This window comes from Orbicella franksi, chromosome 15 (assembly GCF_964199315.1).
Source record: "Orbicella franksi chromosome 15, jaOrbFran1.1, whole genome shotgun sequence".
Taxonomy (NCBI): domain Eukaryota; kingdom Metazoa; phylum Cnidaria; class Anthozoa; order Scleractinia; family Merulinidae; genus Orbicella; species Orbicella franksi.
The window spans coordinates 730,194-752,826 of record NC_138159.1 but is presented as its reverse complement, the minus strand read 5'-3'; the positions used below and the strand labels follow the sequence as shown (position 1 = coordinate 752,826).

Sequence of the window (22,633 nt, the reverse complement as noted above, 5' to 3'; positions counted from 1 at the left end):
GCAAGATCAAGCTGGTTCTTATATGTGTGTTAAAGTTAAATTATGAACTCTTGTATAGAGGCAACACTACATAACACACTCTGTAATCAGTTTTGCTAGGCTTACCATAATGTATGCTGTATAATTAAGGACCAAACACAAGATTATTTATTTTCCTGGTAATCAAACAACTACATTCCCTTCGTAGAAAATTAAGAACCTACTTAGCCTGAATTGTCAATAACTATCCCAAAATACAAAACCCCATTTTGCCACGCTTTAAAAAGGATGTAGGCTCTTACAAGGCCCGGGCTTTTACTGTTTTCTTTAAAAGGGAAACAGATGGACCATGGACTTGCCATGGAATATATCTTTTGAGGCATTTCAGTCTGTTTATTGCAAAATATGCCAAAAAATAACGGGAAAAGTTATCAACAGAAGTTCAGTACCAGAGGGGAATACGAGGGAGTCAATGACATTCTTTTAGAAGCAACTTTTACACTCAGTCCTTGACAAGGGATTACCTATCTACTTCCCTCTAGATCGTCTTTAGCTGTGTTTGTTATTGTTGCACTTGCCTTTTTGCCACAACCTTTACATAAGAACTACCTCTAAAATAACTGAAGAAAGGGGGCCGTTGACTCCTAGTTGAGTTCTGGCTAAATTCTGGATTTGCAAAACTTGCAAGAAGCATGAAGGATTTAGGACCTGCTGAACTTCGCGAACTGATTGTAGTTATATAAAGTACTTCAGAATGCACTAAGCCCCTAGAAATGGTTTTTCTTTCGTGGAGATTGTCGTTAATTTCAAATTAAAGACGTACTATATTAATTGCGCAAGGCAAGCAAAGCCGCCAAATTGCGAAATTGAGGACACAGGAAGTCACAAATAACAAGTAGATATGGTGGCTCTTTCTTGACACTGCATATGGCGACAGAAAGGTCCAATTATTTTTTTTTTTTACGCAAAAGGATACTGTAGTTATTGATCATGGGCCGTTCGAAATCTGTTTACAATAACTGGTTTCTCACGGTATAAATTGAATATCGGGTGATATCTATGTACTCGCTCGTTGCCGGTATCAGTTACCTCACAGAGTACGGAGCGGAGTTGGATAATAAAAGTCAGCAATTTTGGGTCTCGTCAATTACATGATATAGTCATTTTGCAGTCTTTACGTTCAACTTGCCGCATAAAAGTGCAAGTCACATTCCAAATTGACCTTTCTGGCGAGTTCAGGCTGTTTTAGGCCGGGTTCAGTTCAAAGCCCAATTAAGCTAACCCAGGATTAGCAAGAATTTTGATTTTAGTATTGTTATTTCTTTTGGTGAGATTTTCTGTTTAAATTGTTTGTCCTTCAGTTTTGGGCTTGAGTAATCTCAAGCTACATAAAATATTTGAATCGAAAAACGTTTTTATACAAGAAAAATTAATACTTTGGTTAACTGTTAATCCTGGGTTAGAGTTAACCAGCTTTCAAACAACCCGCGCCCGCCCAGATCATCACAAAACACGACCTTGAACTAGAAAAACTTAATAACGATACACCAAATCAAATTTTTACGTCTAAGATTTCGTGCCGGCCACAAACGAAATATGTCTTTCCTTAAAGGAGAAGTCGAGAGGGCGAGAGCTTTACCATTACTGTGTCCTGTTATGCAAGACAACTTCACCCCCAAGTTATAAAACATGATATCATTTTGTACTTTCATTTTCGTCGTTTCCACTAAAATCTATCGAAGGTTCATTCTAAGCACCAATTACCTTGGTTTGGCTGGTAGTTAACGAACAGACCTGGGAGATATGTGAATGTACCTGTGCTTATTAACCGCAACAGAAGCCCGTGTAAATTGGAACCATACACAGGTCTTATTGAAGGATATATCTTGTCGTTCAAGAAATATCACATCTTGTATACTAGTCTATCAGCGGTTGATCTTATCAAACAGGTTTCTATCTTCAGTGGTGGTCATGGGCAACTGTGGCCAAGAAACTCTTGCGTCAGAAATCAGTGACGTACTGTCAATCAAGATACTTTGCGCCCTTTGCAGGCAGTAATTTGGACTTCAATCACAGCTTGAGTGTAAATGAGTCAGTTTTGTCGTAACTCGCGCCAGAGATAGAACTGCCTCTATCAGGTGTCAGAGCCACTGGTTAGTTTTACTACAAGGCGTTTCCTGCACACGAAGTATTCCACAACACCTAAGGACGTTGCATCGTGAAGATGAAAGCCATCAGTTCTCTGGTCTTAGCTTGTGTTCTTTGTTTGCTCTTCCTGCCGTCCGAAGCCGCAGCCAGCCTGAAGCAGCAAGGACAAAAACAAGGTTCGTGCAAACGACGTCCGATGTTTTGACTAGAACTCTCAACTCGTGGAGTGAAAAGGAAATTTCTAATTAGCTTTGTTCATAACACCCCGCGCATCGTAACAGAAACGCTTTTTTTTCCGTTATTGACGGACTTAAATCTTTTGAGTCTAGAGTTTTTTGCCGTTCTCTCACCCTTCGAATTACTCTCCCGTTGCGGGTAATGTCTAAATAAGTAGTTGCGTCAACTTTCAATAGACTTAAAATGCTCACCCAGCCCTCTCTTCGCTGGCGATGGAGTTGTGTTAAAGTGGTGCTCAGACTGTTAGAGATCTTTAGAGGATGTAAATCACTTAGCAGTGAATTGGAGTCACTTACAAATAACCGCATATTGCTGTATATATAACTAAAATACTTTGAACAGAAAGAAAACATTTGTAACGAGTTTCTTAATGGGGGAAACGAGACGAAGAAGACGGATGAATCTGCGCGCCAATTGAGAAACTCTTGACTTTTTGATCCGTCGATGCCGACGAATGTTTTCCTTTCTTCGTGTGCACAACACGGTAAAAGAAAAAACGCCTTGGCAAACAAGTTCTATTACTTCAAAAGTTTACTTTGGCAACTATACCAACAGATTGTAGGACGTACATCGGCAGGTTTTGGTGCCATTACGAAATTTAATCACACCTAGACTGCAGGTCAAATGTTTTTGACTGCTTGCAACATGAAAAACAGCGAAAATTTGAGCTAAAAAACAAATCGATATGACTTGCATATGCTGTTATTGTTTTAATAGAGAAAGGTTTATTTGTCCCTGATTAACACGCTGGGCTTTGTAAGCCATTGTGCTAGTCCTAGTGAAGGTAATCAGGAATTTCCTGGAATACAAAAGAAATACGGTTGTGGTAGACACAATAATCCTCAACGATCAATCTTAAGAAATTGCTCAATTTGTCTTGTTTCCAATCCGTGCCGACACGTCTTATATGCATGTCCGGCTGTAGTTTCTTCATTGCTGTTACCTAGCAGCGGTCGCGGAGAAAGAAGGTTCAAATATTAACACTTTTGCTGTCGCGACGTGACCTAAAACTCCCCACTTTCGCTGTTTGCAAAAACAACAAACTTCTTCGGGCAAAATTAAATCGCTCATTTAAGTTTGGCACAGCATAAGAAAAGGAGCAAAGATTTTTTTATGAAACATGAAAGTTCAAAGGTTTCCAAACAAAGATTTCGAATTTCTTTTGTATGCTGATTTTTTTCAATGTCGGAACTCTTTTAATTTGATTTCATCTTTGTATCTTTGTGACAGTAATTCTTTCTCTTTTTTTTTCTCGGCATAATCTTTGACAGCGCGAAACTTGTTATGGCTACATTCGGCCGAGTGTTTCGAACTTTTGTGGTTTGCAATGCGGTCTTGAAACACGAAAATATAATGTTTGGTCATTTTGTTCTTACTGGGACGAAAATAACTAATTTAAAATTTTCCATTGTCTGCTAATAATACATTTTTGTTTCGTTTCTTCATTGTTATTAACACCGTATTTAATAGGTACCTTTGTCGCCATATTCTAGTCTGATCATTAACTGTGACGAAATATAACTTCTAGTTCTGCCAATTGTCTGAATTTCGACACAATTATGAACATTCTGGGATTTTCATTCCCTCTTTTAGAAAAGTATTGTCTCTTTTAAAATCAAGTTTGGTGAAGTCGTTTCGTTTTATAGGCCTCGCAGTGGCGGATCTAGGGGAGGGGCCGGGGGGCCCGGGCCCCCCCCTCTTATTTTGGGTGAAGAAAGAAGAAATGACTGAAGGAAGAAAAGCCGACAGGGCAAGTAAAACAAAACCGGGCCCCCCCTTAGCTCAAAGTCTGGATCCGCCACTGCCTCGTGACTGGTCTCAAAAATGAAAGACATTTAGAGATGCACGCTTTTCGTGTTTTACTAATGGGATGAGCACGTGATTAAGGATCAGAGTCGCTGGGTGTATCTGATTAGCCTTTGCAAAGAGTTTGCAAGCTCAGATTTGGACAGATGTGTCAATAAATAATTGATATCAGTAAAACCCAAAGTAAACCATCCACCAAAAAAAATCCATTTTAGGAGCTCAAACTACAGAACTTGATATTCAAAAACAACATGGTTATCGACTGTTCGTTTATGTAAACAGTGACATCGAAGGCGTGATTTTAAACTTTGGTAATCGGATCTTTTCGAAGCCTAGTTTTGTGTTTTTGCTTTCTTTCGGAATTAGAAAATGGAGTTACAACAAGCATGCAGTCACGAAATGTTCACTGACTAACACAACTTTTTTGTTAGTTTTCGTTCTTTGTCGTTTTCAAAATGACTTCCGCTTTTTTGCGCGGATGTCACCTTTTAACGACATTTTCAAAACCAAAATGAGTCTGTTTCGAACATGACTCTCTCCTCCTTTGTTTTTCAACAAATAAATCCTTATTTTAAGTAGCTTACTTTTGCATACAATTAGTTATTTTGGATAAATGTTGTTTGAATTATTTTCCATGTTGCATAAGCTCAATGCATTTCTTTCTATTAAAAGATTTTAAGTGTCCTTCAAAAACATCGTGCGTGTCTCCTGTCGCCTAATCTACCGCTGATCAATCAAACACCTCTTCAAAGTGTTTTCTTGCCTCATAATTAACATTTTTTTGATCATCTTCTTAGTTTGCTGGAAGATTAATCACGTGCACCGAATAAAGCGTGACGTGTCCCACAACAATACTTCGCCTAACGTGACTAAAGTGCAAAACTTAACTGCCACGGGAGTCCCCCCAGTAGCTACAACTTTGACGCGCCGTCCCGTCTTTGACTGGCCAACAAGACGAAGAAACACCTCATGGCCAACTGGTGGACCTGCCTTGAACTTAACAGGACTAACAGAGGTTCAAATGGAGAAGATGTTAAGGGGAAACAGAAGCGATGTTACGCTAGATCATCTGGGATTTCCAATCATAACCAACAGTCATCGCGGTACGCGACGACCTCTGCCGCCGACCCAAAGTAACGCAAGCAGACCCACTCAGAATTCGGGCGGAGACGATGGCAATGGGGATCATGTCCACGAAAGTTTGGCCGAGTTTCGCCTGAGAGAAAATAAAACACAAGCCTCGACTTTGCCTTCGAACACGACCATATCAACTGACGCAGAGCTTAGCAGCCAGGCCCCACATACAGAGGGAGCTCAGAAAAATACTCGCCATGATAACAAAGGAAACATGTCCATGATAATCTCAAAACACGGCATTTGGATCGCTGTCGTCGCCACTTTGTTGTTGTCCGCGTTCATTTGTCTAATGGTGCACTGGGTACGACAAAAAAGACGCGGAAAGCTGATAATTGCACCTGTCAGTAGCAACGGTCAGCGGTCTGCAGCCGTTGTTTACAAAGCATGAACAACTTCCAGCACAGAATTCCAAACAGGAAATCCTGCAAGTTAAATCATGTTTAGCTTGCGGATAACACAACTGATGAACTTCTTTACAAAGGAACAAAGGCAATTTCGCCCGATGTTTTCGTTTAAAAAATTATAGTTGTTAGAAAAATTTACTTTCATTGAAGGATTAGTAATTGATAGTTTATTTTTGCGTATAAATTTAAACTTCTGTCAAGTCTACCGACAATAAATTTTCGTTTCAGGTCTGCCGACACTAAATGATCTCATAATTTGTAAACAGATCAACTTTAAACACTACTCTCTTGTTTATAAAGTCTGTCAAGTGTCAATCACATGCAACGCTGTTTTTCGGTCTGTTGCAGTCATTGTGTTCAATGCTTGAATGCATGGTGAACGTGAACGGGTCAGTCAGATAACTACGTGAATTTGTAGAGTGCTTTAACAACTTGAAGGTTTTTTTTTACGTACTGTCTAACTTTCTTTTCGCGAATAATTTGGTAGAGAAAAGTGATATACTGGATAAGAAGTATAAGTTCAAAGTTCAGAACTCGAGGTTCCGATATGTTCAACGATGGACAGTGTTTCATGCCACTTTAGGTAGGACGTTTCGCTTTGATGTCTGGAAATCTGGCGAAACCGGAGAGGCGGTTACGGTAAACAAGTCTGTGGTTTAGCATGCCGGTCTTGTAAGTTGTCGTACATGTGCTTCCTCGTACCCAGTCGCCCCCGCGATAGTAAAAAATATAATAATTAACTAGTGAGGAGACGCGCAGGGAATCATGGGGAGGAGGAAACGCGGTTGCGCTCCTCACTCACTACAGGGTTACAGGGCCCAATGCGCCCTGCTCACTACCAGTTGTAACAGTTGCGTCCCAGTCTCCCAATCACTGATAACGCTCAGAAAGAAAAAAAGAAACGTCTGGGGTGGAGGCAGATATATGTAGATTTTGTACTGTATCTTATCTTTCTTTTAAATTATGCTAATTTATCATTATTAATGTTAAAATGTCGTGTATTGTTTAAATAAATTTTGTCTTAGTATGATTCCTTCGAAGTTGACACAGAAATTTTCTGAACATCGACTTCTCGAACATTGGGACGCGGATGTTAAGATAATGGGAAAAATAGACACGGCTTCAAAGGAAAGAAAAATTTCGGAAGATTAAAGATAATTAAGGAGCCAGTAAAAAAAAGTCATCAACCGTCTTTTAAGTAGCAGTCCCGCTAAAAGCGGTCCACTCGACTTCGGGGTCTAAATGAACCTGAACGGAAGAAGATGTATTTTCACCGGGTGCTAGGGTTATGCAAATGAGCTTTGACACGAGCGAAGCTCTGTAAACACACTGACTGTGGCAGATTTTAATCTGTTCTCGCGTGCAATCCAAGGAGATACCCACCGGTTTGAACTTATAGAACGGTTGACTAAGGTATGAAATTTACTGTGATGTGCTTTTTAGGCTTCATCTAGACCCAACTTTTGAGATTTTCCCCATCAAATTCGGCTAAATTTTAGTAGGTGATCAAAGGCCTCGGAGTAGGGTGTCTTCCAGCCTCGCTGGTAAGCTTAGAATTTTTCGAAAAGTTCCCATATTTCGTCAGTCAAAGTAATGAATGTACCTTAAAATTCTTATGAAAACGAAATTCCGTGAGCTGCATTTTAGGCGACGTAGCATGCTTCACAAAATCGGTGAATTTTACCTTTCTGATCACGGTCGGCAACCGCAGTTCGGCCAAAATTCAATTTTGGCTCGTAGCAAAGCAAAAATAAGAAATTGGAAAATAATAAGTTGCTTTTTTATATATGTGTGTCAAACCCTTTTCACTGACAAAAAATGAAGGAAAGTTATTTTTGGTCCCTAAGTCGAGTGGACCGCTTTTAGCGGCACTGCCACTTAATAAGCTTAGACAACTTCCTAAGGAATAAGTCTTCTGATTGACTGAAAACCAGATATTAATATCTGAATGTGATTGGTTAATCCCCACTACAGCAACACACACTGCCGGCTCCTTGGCCATAAATTGGACTGAGCCGATTACGCTAAGAAACCTCACTAGTTTGTTTCGTTTTTTTTTCTGCGTCAGTTTTCTGCTGTTGCCTTTTAAACTTGTCCATAATGACAAGGTAGATTGAGTTGCTATTAGTTCAATCCCTGCTTGAAATTAAGCGTGATTATTGTTTGCTCGCGCGCATGGTCTAAGCATCTTTTTGACCTGCAACGAAGCAAATATTGAAAAAAAAAAGTTGCGTTAATGCCTTAAGTGATATTCCCCTGTGATTGTCCTAAACGATTTTTCGAATGTACTACAAGTGGATATTTTAAATCTTTGGTTTTGGAGAAATGTTTGCCTCCCCTAAACAGTATTCTCCAACGAAGTCACAGATAGTATACCCTTTTAAAGTTTATTCACAATCACAATCTCCTAGTTCTCACAACAACCTTCTGCTCGTATTTTTTTTCAATGCTCCTTTTTAAAAACACCGCATCGGGTTAGATTACACAAGTATTGATTTAAAGATAAACAGCGAGTGATACATAATTGTCTCGCTTTATCACTAAACTTATCTCCGAACATACCTGCGGAAGTCGCTTAATGAACTAATGGAAAACTTTTGCTGTAACCGATAACAACAGCGGCTAATTATTCTCATCGTTCACTCAGTAGTTGTCACTTAACTCTTAGCAGTGCAAAGTTTACCGACATGGTCATGATCTCCCAAAGCCTGAAGAATATGCAAGAGGATTTTCCCCTGCCGTCATCCGGTTGTTCCTTTGAGCTGATAGTTTATCTCAAGCTTCATTCCCGGAAAACTGTGCACTTGTTGCGGGAACGAATAATATTCACGCGGAATTATCCGTGCATTTTGTCACGCCAAATGTTGTGTGGTCATGAAAGCCGTATGTTTCAACTCGTGGTTTAGAATTCGGTTTTTGGCCTTATATATGGGACGCCCTGTCTTCAAGTAGTTCGTAAGTACCTTAGACAGCGTCCACACTACGCTGGAGGAATTTGAAAACGCAGCTTTATTTCTACGGTTAGGCCTACCGTCTCACTAATCATATCCCTAACGAAAACGGAACTTTTTATAAACGCTCTTCAAACCGGAGGAATTTGAAAACGCCGGCTTTTCGTTTTCGTGTGGACGAAAGACATTTTGAAACCTGACCTTTTCGAAAACGATGGCGTCACGGTAATGTGATTTCCTGACCGAGTTTTCCTCAAACACAAATTCAAAATGATCGGTGAATGTTGCGTTTTTACATTCCTCCGGCGTAGTGTGGACGGAAAACATTTGACGCGTTTTTAAAGTGAAACCTCCGTTTTCAAATTCCTCCGGCGTATTGTGGATGGGACCTTAGTTTCTGATAGCGATACCAAATGGCAACTCTGAATACGTTTTATTTTCTCGCCTGAGAAGAACTTCTTCGTGAAAATCTTTACGCACGGAAAAAAATTAAAATGCTGGCACTTAACGACAAACACTACTGGGAATAATTTTGAGGCTAGCTGCGTTAACTACACACGAATCTTCATTAAATTGAACTTTTTATTCCAGAATCATACCGGAGGCTAAAATTAAACCGCAATCCGAATTCTTTATGCAATGAGCTATACCCCTAAACAATAATGATTCAAACTTTGACACAAGGCGGGGATAACAAGAAGAACAAACAAGAAAAAACAAACTTTGTGATATTTTTATCTTAACATTAATACTAAGTAGACAAAAAGACAATGAGGATCAATTTATAGTAGATAGATTCGGCGTAAACTCAATTTAGCCAGAGTGAAATCTTTCGGTGGTTACCGTTTTCATGAAAATAAATGGTCTCTAACAACTACTAACTGTTTCTCCTCAAAAAGCATCTACCAAACTAGCCATTTTCAAAAAGGTTTGCAAACCGTAAAAACCCTGAACTGTTCACAGTTAATTCTCCGTGTTTGAGTTTCGCTCGTCGTTTCACACAAGCTGATGATTAGATGGTCGTGCGTTGTAAACAACGGCTGCAGGCAGCTGACCTTTGTTACCGGCAGGTGCAATAAGCAGCTTTCCACATCTTCTCTGTCGTACCCAGCGCACTGTTAAACAAATGAACGCGGACAGGAACAAGCTGGCGACGACAGCGATCCAAATGCCGTGTTTTGAAATGACCATAGACATATCTCGTCTCTTATTACGGTGAGTATTTTTCTGAGCTTTTTCTGTGAGTGGGACCTTGCTGCCAAGTTCTATGGAATTGGTTGATGTGTTCGTGTTCGAAGGCAAAGTCGAGGCTTGTGTTTGATTTTCTCTCAGGCGAAACTCCGCCAAAATTTCGTGGACATGATCCCCATTGCCATTCTGAGTGGGTCTGCTTGCGTTTCTTTGGGTCGGCGGCAGAGGTCGTCGCGTACCGCGATGACTGTTGGGTATGATTGGAAATCCCAGATGATCTACCGGAACATCGCTTTTGTTTCCCCTTATCAACTTCTCTATTTGAAACTCTGATAGTCCTGTGTAGTTGAAGGTAGGTCCACCGGTTGGCCTTGAGGTGTTTCTTCGTCTTGTTGGCGAGGCAAAGACGGGGCGGCGCGTCAAAGTTGTAGCTACTGTGGGGACCCCGGTGGTGGTTACGTTTTGCACTTTAGTTACGTTAGGCGAAGTGTTGTTATGAGACACACCACGCTTGACTCGGTGCACGTGATTGAGCATGTAAGAAGCTAAAGAATAATCAATAAAATGTTAAGAATGAAAGAAAACACTTTCAATGGTGATTGATTAGCTGTAGAGTGCATGGAGGTTACTTTGCTAACACATGAATCTAGGTAGACTGCAAGGTTTCAAACTACGGTTGCAATGGACTTGAGAAAACCTGCAAGGGTCCAATGAAAGTGTGAAAAAGCTGCGAAAAAAGTTATCTTTAAATAGCTTATTAAAATAACGCCGGATCCAAAGTTGCTTTTCTTACAACAGGCCTCTATTCATAGCTAAACTAAATCTAGTGCTTAAGGGGACACAAGCACTTTATTAGAGAAGCAATGTATACTTTGAAGTAAATTTAATTACTAGAAAAAATATTTATGTCTTCAAACTTGTGGCACGTTTTGCAACAAATCGCTCTGCATCATCATGTATTTCTTATTATTTTTAAAACAAGTAGACTGCATGGTAAACCATTTGCTGCTGTGGTATCCTGAATTGTGTCTTTTACTGTACTGAGAGAAGAAAGCCAGTGCAGAAAACTTGAATTTTTTTACTGTCTGCTACCAGCTCAAGAAATTAAGTACCAGATGAATACATGAAAATAGGCTTTCAACCATGTGGATAACACCGTAATCATAATTCTGTCAGTAACTATTTCAATGTTGACATAACATAAAATGCAGTCCAAGGATTTTGTTGTCAGTCAATACTCAGAATTATTTACAGTCACGAACATTTTGGTATACCTGGTGAGATCATACCAAAAAAAATGCATTTAGCTTATTTGCAGATACGAAGAAAAACAGACATTCTACAAACAGAAGCATCCGCAGAAGATCGTTCATTTATTACCTCTTTGTATTGAAGTTTTTAACAGACACAGATGAACGGCATTTCGAGTATTTAGCATGCTTAAACATGCTTTCGATTTAAGAGTCACAGGAAACGTTTTCCGCTATCAGTCATTGCTATCTGCTATGTTTGCAAATAGTGCAACCGTTTGACGAGTTTTTCAAGCACGTATTTGCAACGTACTTCCTTAAGGTTGTGACTAAAGTGTTGACCTGTAGAACATACGAGAAATACTTTTTTCTCTAGAACAATAGGAGCGGGGTTTTTTTATTATTATATCTTCAAGTGCTCCCTAAAAGACACTTTGACAGCTAAACATAGAAGCGTTTCGTCATCAGCAGTGAGACCAGAATCCTTGATTTATACCCCTAAGCCAGAAGACAAGCATCTCCGACGTTTTCATATCGTAATTCCCCCGCCCTCGGAAAAACGTGCTTGGCAAGATTCAGTGAAACATTTCTTTTTCATATGTTGCGTGCATGAAGAAAAGAAAACATTGACACGCCCCGCAACGGATCAAGAGCCAAGCTCATATTCTGAACTTTGGGCCGCTTCTTAGACATGTCTTTGTTCTCGCCATTCTTGTGCAAGTTGCGAACATTTTTCCTTGCTCTTTAAGTGGTCGCTATCGACACTCTCTTAAGGTTTGAGAACCACTTCACCACGTAACATAACTGCAGCAACGTGCGAAACACATCGTGTGGCATCTTAAGTGTTTTCTAAACCTATGCAATCCTAACTCAACGTTTTCTTTATAGACTACATGACAACATGAATGCACTAACGCACGAGCTGAGGAACTTAATCAGAAACTCGAGGAAGGCAAAAATAGGGAAAGTAAAACTTCCCGTTCTTTCGTTCCAGATACCAGAGCTTTACAATTCGTGGAAAAGCAGAGGAAGATAATTTGTGGCTGCCTGACAGAACTCTTCCAGAAGTCAGACAGTTGAATTGAACGATGAAGATGGACATGCAGGCGCAGTTTTCTACTACAAATGTCAGACTGAAGCCTCGCTCTTACCTCGTTCTATTTGCTGCAAGCTTCCAGCTGCAGCGGGTGTTGCCATCGACAGAAAGTACGAACAAATAATTAACGCCGTAACAAGCAGGACCGTTGGACAAAACGACTTCATTTTCACAACTGGTCACAGGTAGGCGTCGAGTGCACAAGGCGATTACGCAACCTGGTAGTTGTATAGGAAAAACTGATCTGTACAGGTCTATCTTGCGAGGGCTTTTGCAAAACTGATGAACTGGCTGTGTTTTAAGCCTTTAGTGAATCGCCCGAGCTGTCAACACGATCGTTTTATATGATTGGCAGCACACGTAGTGTCCGTCATACGTGTCACTCATTTTTGCGGTCAGAATTATAATTTTTGCCACTTGTCGACCTTGTCGACCACCCGACTGAAAATAGTGCTATAAGCCTTGTAGTTATTTAAACTTTCTAAAACTGAAACTGATATTTCCTTAGCATATAGGGGACTCGTTGAAGCCATGGCTGACAAGTATCCTAGAGCCACCAAAAGAGAAGTTCAGAGAAAGGATTGCCATCCATAGATGAACAAAAGTATTCGCCCAGAATTGACCGTGTTTTCCGTTGCAGAATTGTGTGCTTTAGGGCTTCAAAAGGACCATTACTTTTTGAATGTCGAACTCCAACTATCAAAATCATAGTGAAATTCGACTTTACTTGGGATCCAACTTATTACATTCATAAATGATTCCATAGTACGTCGACACTAACATTAACATAATTCACCCCTGTTGGGCACCTTCATTGTGAGGTAATTTAGCTTACTATTCAGCCAAAGCAATCAGGCCTGATTAGCCTTTATTTATCTTCAAGGATTATCCAGTACATGTTTTGTACCATACATTCAAACGAACTTTTATAAACAAAACACTGTGGAGTTTCGTGTGTCCAGAAATAAGGAAGGCTTTTAGTCAAGGTTCTTAGGAAGTCAAAAAAGTTTGGAATCTCAGGCTTGAATAACTTACCTAAATTAGGCTTAAAGTATTAAAGCCAAGAATGTGGAGTAGAGTTTCGAGATGAAGGAAATTGAAGTGACATTGAAAAATTACAGCATTAAAATCATACGAAATCACGCAATCGACTTCAAGAGTGCCAGCGAGTTGTTTCGAGAAGAACTGAGAAACAAAATCTAAATCTGCTGCTTCTTGGAATCTTAACACCTCTTTGAATGCTTGGTTGTATTCAGACAGTTGAAGACAGAATAGAATTGTTCAAATTCTCGATTGCAAGTCCAATTTAGAGCTGATTTGCTGAAGTATTCTTTTATACCATTATATTATTATATTCTATTTTTATACCAATTAACTCAAAAGAACCTAATTGACTTTACATTTTTGAAAAGTTGTTTACGAATTTTCCACTGATCAAGGTCACTGGTTTGTTTGGTGGAAAGCTCGGTGATCAATACCAGTTTTCATTTCGTAAAAACATAAAAAATAAAAAAAAAATCAATCAAACAATGTTTTGTATTCATACATAAATTCAACTATTTTAGACTTCCTTCATAGTGTAGAAATAGCGTTTTTCCTTTTCTTTTCTTCTTATGCGTGCATTTGTGCTTTAGTTTCCTTGCCGACCTGTGTTTTATTTCTATTTAATGCTGATGTCATAGTTAGGTTATGAAACCCGACAAAGTTCTTTGTTGTATGTTTTTGTTCGCTTTTTTGGCCTTGACCGTGCACAAAACATAATAGATGTTTGCTCCGTACTGAGGAACTAACCAATAGAAACGTGTTGGTTAAGTAATTCATGCATAGCGTATGAGCGCAAAACAAAAGATTGTGAACGGTCGAGGACCTTCCAACATAAATCTTGGCACCTTTGTTTGCTCCTTTGATGTTTGCCGGGCTTCATAACAAGTCCCCTCTATTAACTATACTGATGTTAACTGGCTGCCTGGCCCCGCTAGCCCCTATGGTTATTCCAGGCACCTAGTACTCTAACTTTTACTTTTAATATTTTCATTGTTGTAATTTCTTATTTTGAGCAATAGTGAGTGCAAATAAAGAGATTGATTGATTGATTGATTGATTGATTGATTGATAAAACGATGACAGTTATAAGAATTATTAGAAAAAAACGAATTCCGGGCCCTTAAACACTTAAAGGTTGTGAATGAAAATTTTCATGTTTTTGTATTAAAATGAAGCCATTAGACCTTCTTTCCCGAACTGGTTTTCATGTTTTCTCGTCAAATAAAATCATCTCTCTCCACAAAATTACTGCTTATTATCCCAATCGTTCATTATACTTATGGGGAAGGCAGCTAAAGGCTTTTGAAGGGCGCTAAAGCTGTCCCCTCTCCACCCCACTAAATCTTTGCTGAACGTCGCTAGGACTTGTGGGAAATTGCCGGGGAAGTCCACGTCAACATTTTGGCGGCCATCTTGAATGAGTGGAGGAACTTCGTAGAGGTTATATCAAAAGCAATTTTAATATGGGAGCAGGCCAATCCGCAGAAATCCCAGGCGGTGGATCAGAGGGATATCATGTGCTTAGGGTAATATACGATCTCTGTAATCTGCACGCTTGATTTGAAAATACTCGAGTTACGAGCCTACAAAATTTGCTTCTCTGTGTAGTAATGATGTTATAAAGCTGTCTGGAGTTGAACGGCGCTGGTGATTCTAAAGCCGGCGTATATTTCTTTCCTCGTTTTAGGTTCAGGAAAATTCTCCTGGGTACAAAGCAGGATTGGAACCTTTCTTTGATTTCATCATTTCGATCGAAAACACAAGATTGGTAGGTGAACATTGCAGCGTGGCAATGTGTGTTCTTCTTTGATTCGTGGTTTCAGAAGTTAACACATTGATATTTTTGACTTTGTAACTTATTTATGCTACCAGACGTTCTTGTTGTTTTCCCTTTCTCTTCCTCTCTTGTCTTGCAATGGCTCTTGTTAATGTAAGTTATACCTATAGAAACTGATCGTCTGGAACTTTGCAAATCGTTCATGTGTTGAGCATTAACATAACAGCTGTCTTCTAAAAATAATGTAAGTCATGAGAGGCGGTCAACACGCTCTTAAGAACAAATTATTTTTAAAACAAATGAATCGATATCATATTGTGTTGCATGTAGGCGTACATTTCTATGTAACTGATTGTTATAAGTGGTAACAATCCAACATATTTAGACCAATATAAGCTTACGTGTACACTTAACTATCAATCTAAGCGTATATAATGTTTGTGGATTTAGCTGTTGGTTGACAGTTGATTGTGCTGCTTTGGAAAAACATCAAAGTCCTCAGCTGTGTTTAACTAATGGAAGAGCTTAGACTGTGCTTTACCTTCTTGTAAAGTGTACTTTGGAAGAAGTTGACGCAAGAGATGTTTTCCTTTGACTTCAAACGTTGCTTTGTATCTTCATACAATGTGTATGCATCGTTAAGTTCAGCAAGAAACGAACATGAAAACTGATGTTTTTGTCACAAATTTTGCAGGACCAAGATAATGAAACACTGAAGGAAATCTTGAAATCTAATGCAGAAAAACCTGTTAAAATGCTGGTTTTTAGCAGCAAAACCTGCAAAGTTAGAGGTGCGTATGAATTTGTTGTGCATCAAGGTTGTTCTTGATAATAAACTGAAGTTACAGTACATGTACCTCTGTATGCTCTGCTATTGTACAAGAGTATACTGTACATGTACCCAGGGGCCAGGCTGTAACTCAGGATTTCAAGTGACGGGGATGATGAATGGGGGTAAAAATCAAAACTCAAAAAAATCCCTGGGGCTGTCGACCAAACCCCCTCCCCCCCAAAACCCTGGACCAAAATACTAATCCCAATGTAACACTCATTAGTAAATATTAAAACAATCATAACTTTTTTAACAAGTTTGGTTGCACTTTATTTGCAGAACTATGCAGCTGGGCACTACTGTGAATCTTCAGATTCTCTTGAATAACCCCCAAAAAATCTCTACCAAAATCAAGCCACCCAAAAAATACTTGTCAAATTTTCCTACCCAGAAAAATCCAGGAATCGAAATTTCAAACCCCATAAAATCCCTCCATCATCCCTGTCTGACACTTTAAATCCGGTTACATGTATCAGCAAATACCTCTACAGAGCTTACATTTTTCATTGTATTTTTATGACAAATTTTGATCTGTCTGATTGTGTCACAGAGGTCAGCATTACTCCAAGTACTCTGTGGGGAGGACAGGGCCTTCTAGGTACGTCACTGTCTTTCTTTTTACTGTAAGCTATACAGCAATGTTTCTTTTTGATAAACAATAGTGTCACAGGGTTGCCACAGGGCAGGAAATGGTCAGGGAAAAAAATTCTTCAAGGTCAGGGATTTTTATTTCGAGGCATGGAAAATTGTCATTTTGAAGAAAAGTCAGTGAAAATTGAAATAATTTAATACGGCTGATTTAATACCATTGAAGGCTCGAAAAAATATTTGCAATGGCTGTGATCTCAACGATATTTTTCCTTAATGAAGAAGGAAAATTTGTTGAAAAGTATCACTCTTAATGAATGAGTGGAAGAAGAAGCCGCTACTAGACCTGACAGTTTGCATTTCTTTAGTCAGGAAAATTTTATTCTTATCAGGGAAAAGGTAAGGAAAAGTCAGGGAATTTTGAAAAGGAACGTCGGTGGCAACCATGTGTCATTCTCGATCATGTGCGCCATAATCACTCTTGCGTGACCTGTGTAGTGGTTGGCAAAAGAGCTTGCGAGTTGGTGAATCCTTTGCTTATGGTCAAACTTTGAAGTCATTTCGAATTTTTTTTACTTTTACCAATAAAACAAATCAAAAAATAATCAATAAGAATGGAGAGGGTACCTCAAAATTAGTAATTTGGCCAAGTTTCAGAATGAAATTTTGCATAGGCGTGAAGGGACCACTGATTGAAGAACAATCACATCTCATATAAATGTAATACTCTTCTTATCCTTGCTTTTTGCCGACCATTGTACCTTGACAATGTGATTACGATTGTGATGTCAAGTAAGATCACAGCTATTGCAGAAGGATTACAGCTGTCTAAGGGTAGATTTTCATGCTGTTAGAGATTGTAGTTTCCTGATCACGCCTTCATTTCTTACAGGTGTCAGCATTCGATTCTGTTCTTTTGAAGGGGCTAATGAAAATGTCTGGCATGTTTTGGTAAGGTTGCTGTTAAAACCATTAACTTTCATGTTATTAAATTGTTTTTTTTCCTTGGGATGTTGATCTCACTTTCACTTTAACAGATCATTTTCATTTTTTGTCTTCATCTAAAGGAAGTTCAACCAAACTCTCCTGCAGACATTGCTGGGTTACGATCAAATACAGACTACATTATTGGAGCTGATTCAGTTCTACATGAAGTAAGGATGTTGTCAACTTGTTTACATTGTAATGTTTAGAGTATTGTACATGATTAGTCAAAACATTTCAAGGATCATACTAATTAATGCATTCTTTTGTGCACTCTAGCCAAAACTTGACTATACCTGCAGATATAAAATTTTGCCTAAAAAATGTCACACATTTTTGGCAATTTATAACTTACAAATTTAAGTTGTTAGGTACATTGATTTTAAGAGCATTGTGAAATTCAGATTTGTTTTATTTCCTTAGTCTGAGGACCTGTTTCAACTTATAGAATCTCATGAGGGCAAACTGCTTAAACTATATGTGTATAATTCAGAAACAGATGGCTGTAGAGAGGTAAGTTCAGCAGCTTGTACAGGACATCAACTCTGATGAAGTTGTAATGGTGACTGTAGCACTTGCCTTTTCGAGTGGGACTGGACGCTGAAATGCAATTTTACGAGTCGTACAACTAACAATCCAATCAGTTTATTCAGCAACATTGTTGTGACAACTTAAGGTTTACAAATCAACAATTTCAAGATCTCTCAGGGTTCAGGACTTTCAAGGACTGTAATGAACCCTACTCGAAAGGGGCTTCGGGTGAAGCTAAACTGGTCTTGAAGCTACAAAAACCCTTGATAGCATTTCAAAATGTTCCTTGCATGAGGAGCTCTCACTAAAAGTCCCATATCTAAAACTAAGGTATGAAGGGTGTGTCAGGCAATCAAATGACTGAGAAGGCATTACACTGACTGGTATCTGTACAATGGCACCGCATATACATGTACATGTTATGTGTTGTGGTACATTTGTCTGTGAAATTAAGAAACGTAAAAACAAGGTTGCCAAAAGGAGCAGCTACATTTATATTCAAACACACTTTTATTCATCTTTGACTTGATAATGACGCTAAGCAAGCATCAGAACACCGTCACAAAATTGAAACTTTGTAACTTTTCTCAACATTTTTTCCCAATGTTTTATTGTTAAATTAAAAGTAGCACCTACCAGTGAAAATCAGCATCATATGATCTCGACCAGCTATTCTTCCAACACCAACTCCAATACATAATGCACCTACGTGAAAACATTGTGACAGTCCTGCTTAAAGTCATAGAAGTTGTTGATTATAATGATGGATCACTGTGTCTTTGCAGGTGACAATAACACCCAACAGAAACTGGGGAGGAGAAGGAAGGTAAATACCAATGTAACATGGAACATGTCATAAAATCAATAAAGTGGTCACTTAAGTTTGAGCACAACATCTTCAGTGCTTCCATAATACTTTGTTGATGCCCTTAAAGGTCAGTTATTCTACCATTTACCTTTTTTGATCATCTATTTTTAACCAGGAACATTCATCCATAGATTTTAAATTGTAGATTTTAAATTATGCAGATTTTAAATCGTATTCATCTTGCTTTCATTTAGGATTTGATCCTAAAGACTCGCATCTGCCGCATTGAACATTTTTCAATAGGAAATACTGACGTCATTCATTCATCCTTAACATGTTTATTTTATTGACTGTGGTTGAGTTGTCTTTATTTTTTGTTGTTGTTGTTGTTGTTTTCTTGTAGCATTGGTTGTGGAATAGGATATGGCTACCTTCACAGAATACCTATCAGAGATTCTCCTGAGATGCCTCTCCAATCTAACTCATCCTCCCCTGCTCCTGATGGCTTCTCTGAAGTAAGTTAACACCTAATTAACTTATAACTTACAAGTAACTTAATTAAGTGTTTTACAGCATTGTGTAATAAGAAGTGCCAGTCATTGGCCTATCATTGAACAGATAAAGACCAGACTTTTTCATGGCTACCCACTGAAAATAAGATATTTAGTTTAAGTTACTGATAGGCAACAAAGCTTGAGATCAAGATGGCTGGGTAGTGATGAAGTTCTCTCTTTTTTTGCTTCTTTATGGACCAAAATGTGTAAAGGACCCCATTTTGTTTGTGACACAACAGGTAATTCTTCATGTACACAGGCACCATAACCCCATCTATTCTATTCAGGTAGCCAATTACAGCAAAGAATAGGCCACTTCCAAGTTGCCTTTTGCCTCTGTGTCAAACAAGTCTTCATGCAAAACCATTCATATGAAAATGTGTTCTGCCTACATCTTCATTTTCATTCAAATCAAACTCATTTTCATTTAAAATGTTTTGCATAAAGACTCATTTTGAAACCGAAGCACAAGGTAACTTGGAATAGGCCTATTTGCATCATCTAGCTTTCTTTCAGAGCAAGCCGTATTTCCATACTGATTAGCACTGTACTTATGTACTCAACAAGTATTACAACTGTCATCTAATCCTCTCTCTCAGGGTGGACCTACACTGTATGATACTAGATAGTAATGTTTAGAACTTTCATTTACCATGCCAAAGAAAGGTTTCAATTATTTATTATTTTTTGTTTCTCTTTGTTCACATAGGTTCCTCTCATTGGGCCAACCTCAGTGCCTCTTGTCGCAGTTTCAACGGCAACCGTATCACCAATACAAGCATCAGGTATAACATAATCAGAATCAGTAATATAAGTTGGTACACACACTCTGAGCCCCTGTACTGTCTTCATTTCTCCACAACAAAAGAGGAGTAGCTCTGATCCCTTGCTGGTGATAATATTAATGGTGATGAAATGTATACATGTACATTTGTTTACGGTTGACAAGCAGTGTAAATTGTGAATTCAGGGGGATTAAATTATAGATACGCATATATAATTTTATAACAACTTATTATCAGTCATACATCATTTCTTAAAACTCTAAGTGTCAAAAATTGAAGCTGTAGTCCGAACTGTTTTTCAGAAGTAATGGCGGATCTTCACAACAAGCAAATAAACTTAATCATAAAATAGCATGATTTATAAGTGGCTTTTTTTTTTTTAAACACTGCTGGCAAGTTGAATCATGTTTTTACTGGTAAAATGGCCATTTTACAGGTCTAGAGACAGGGATGACTACATTGAACCTCAACACAACTGCAGCTTCACCGGCAATGAATCCATTTAGTACCAGTTTCCCATCAACGTCCCCTGCTACAACTGGCACATATCCAGTAGCTGCTCCCTTTGTAGCACCTGCAGGTGCCCCACCCACAGTTCCTTCATTCACACCCCAAGTCCAGGGCTCACCCATGATTGGAGGTATGACCCCACCCTTGGTCCCCTTGGCTTCCATGAGCCCGCCCCAAACATCAACAACACCTTCTGGAAGTTCCGCAGTCACTGTAACCGCAACAGCGACACCACTTATGACGGATATTACTGCAGGGGCAAGCCCAGCCCCCTTAATACCCACAACAGTTCCCGCGTCAGCAAGTGAAGACATCGCTGTGACTTTTCAACCAGCACCACCACCTCCATCACAACCCATTGCTACATCATAAAAGAACATAACTATAGAATTCAACAGAAAAGACATAGTGAAAATCTATAAGGCTGTGCCATAACGTTGGGAAGATCAAGTGGGACAAACATTGCAGTGTCACAGTTGATACAGCTCTAATGTGAGTGTTGTGTGACACTACAGTTACAGCTTTACTGTGGATATTATGTGACACTGTAATTTCTGGTTGGCTACTCTGCCAACATAAGCCAAAGTCTGTTAGGTAGTATTTTTTATTATTCTGCGTGATGTTATTCTTGAACTAACTTGTAATATTAATTCTATCCTTTTGTTCAAAGTTACTTTTTCAATCTTTACATTTGTAAAGATGGCAGACGAAAATTTAACGCTGTACAGAATGCAGTAAATTTATCAGGCAAGCTAAGACCCTTACCTCTGTATGTGTACTTTGGTTTTGAGTAAACTGGCCAAAACCACTGAGTGGCTGGAACAAAACTTGCAATTAAATTGTTGTAAATATAATCATTTACAATTGAAAGTTTCTTCCAACAATTTACTGGCAACGTTCTTAACTGTGTTAGTTCTCTAATAACCTTTAGATGTATCGACATCAAAGCCAGTATCCCATACATGTAGTGGTTGATTTTCTTTGTTCTCGTCACCTTCTGCTTGAAAATGTATCAAATCTTGTAAGGAGAAATTAAACTTTGATCACTCTTGGAAATTGAACAGGTTAAAAGCTGGTTAAGGACAATAATAAAAAGGCCTGTAACATGATGATGAACCATGTTCCTTTCAATGACTTGTAAGAAAGTGTCAGAATATGTGTAGATAGAATTCTAGAGGGACATCAAACCACAGAATGCCATTAAACGTAAGTTAAGCTTGGAGAAGGCATAGGGGCCTCCTTGGTTAGTACACTCGACCCTGGATCGAGCGGTCCAGGTTCAAGCCCTGGCTGGGGACATTGTGTTGTATTTTTGGGTAAGAAACTTTACTCTCAGTGCCTCTCTCCACCCAGGTGTGCAAATGGGTACTGGCAAATTTAATGCGGGGAGTAACTCTGCGATGGACTAGCATCCCATCCAGGGGGAGTAGAAATACTCCTAGTCGCTTCATGCTACAGAAACCGGGATAAGCTCCGGCCTGATGGGCCACTTGGCTCGTCTGCAGACTTAACCTGTTAATTAAGCATGGAAGATAGCAATTTTTACAAAATTAATAATTGATTGTTCAGCGAAATATGTTTACATGAACTACGTGAAGGATTTTGATGTCATTTGAACATTAGACGAACGTGAAGGCGGTGTTAGGGACAACCTCCAACGACGATTTCATGTCACGTGGGGCGATTTTAACACAATACTCTAAGTTCGGGCAACAATGCCGCAACGAAATGTTGGGTTAAAAGTGCCCTGTGCGCCATGTTACACGATATCGATTTTTACCGCAACAATGTTGTGCTAGAAATCCGCGTTAAAAATCTGTTTGTGTAGCATGTTCTTTGTTTAGCTGGGGATTTTCTATAAAATCAAAGCGGTGCACAAATTTGTCTGCCCTGGCTCTTTTCTTAATAGAGTCAATGACTATTTGAAGGTTCGTGTTTCCGTTATTGATGATTTTATAGGGGCTTGTTATACAAGGTCAAAACTAGCCAATCATATCATGTTTCTCCAGAACCAACCTTTT

The 22,633-nt window shown here is 39.0% G+C and overlaps 3 protein-coding genes across 3 annotated transcripts; 2 read left to right on the top strand and 1 right to left on the bottom strand.

Annotated features, from left to right (window-relative positions):
- Positions 1-257: 257 nt before the first annotated feature.
- Positions 258-5,798, top strand: LOC145470055 (uncharacterized). The gene is made up of 2 exons (XM_081453885.1): positions 258-2,303; positions 4,968-5,798. The coding sequence occupies exons 1-2, from the start codon at positions 2,204-2,206 to the stop codon at positions 5,693-5,695; spliced, it is 828 nt and encodes a 275-aa protein (XP_081310011.1). The 5' UTR covers positions 258-2,203; the 3' UTR covers positions 5,696-5,798.
- A 3,434-nt stretch (positions 5,799-9,232) lies between these two features.
- Positions 9,233-12,908, bottom strand: LOC145470409 (uncharacterized). Its single transcript, XM_081454219.1, has 2 exons — positions 12,255-12,908; positions 9,233-10,398 (listed from the first exon to the last, which is right to left on the bottom strand). Exons 1-2 carry the CDS (start codon positions 12,364-12,366, stop codon positions 9,659-9,661), a joined length of 852 nt encoding a protein of 283 aa, XP_081310345.1. The 5' UTR covers positions 12,367-12,908; the 3' UTR covers positions 9,233-9,658.
- Positions 12,909-14,430: 1,522 nt separating this feature from the next.
- LOC145469612 (Golgi reassembly-stacking protein 2-like) lies at positions 14,431-21,716 on the top strand. The gene is made up of 11 exons (XM_081453366.1): positions 14,431-14,769; positions 14,931-15,011; positions 15,715-15,811; positions 16,403-16,450; positions 17,333-17,391; positions 17,508-17,594; positions 17,848-17,937; positions 18,741-18,781; positions 19,167-19,278; positions 20,027-20,102; positions 20,539-21,716. The coding sequence occupies exons 1-11, from the start codon at positions 14,707-14,709 to the stop codon at positions 20,982-20,984; spliced, it is 1,200 nt and encodes a 399-aa protein (XP_081309492.1). The 5' UTR covers positions 14,431-14,706; the 3' UTR covers positions 20,985-21,716.
- Positions 21,717-22,633: the final 917 nt, after the last annotated feature.

Coding starts and splice junctions, on each gene's coding strand:
- LOC145470409 (XM_081454219.1), bottom strand. CDS start 12,366: ATGAAGTCGTTTTGTCCAACGGTCCTGCTTGTTACGGCGTTAATTATT. Junction 10,399..12,254: donor CTTGCAGCAAATAGAACGAG/GTAAGAGCGAGG, acceptor ATTATTCTTTAG/CTTCTTACATGCTCAATCAC.
- LOC145469612 (XM_081453366.1), top strand. CDS start 14,707: ATGGGAGCAGGCCAATCCGCAGAAATCCCAGGCGGTGGATCAGAGGGA. Junction 15,812..16,402: donor CAAAACCTGCAAAGTTAGAG/GTGCGTATGAAT, acceptor ATTGTGTCACAG/AGGTCAGCATTACTCCAAGT. Junction 17,938..18,740: donor AAACAGATGGCTGTAGAGAG/GTAAGTTCAGCA, acceptor GTGTCTTTGCAG/GTGACAATAACACCCAACAG.
- LOC145470055 (XM_081453885.1), top strand. CDS start 2,204: ATGAAAGCCATCAGTTCTCTGGTCTTAGCTTGTGTTCTTTGTTTGCTC. Junction 2,304..4,967: donor GCAGCAAGGACAAAAACAAG/GTTCGTGCAAAC, acceptor TCATCTTCTTAG/TTTGCTGGAAGATTAATCAC.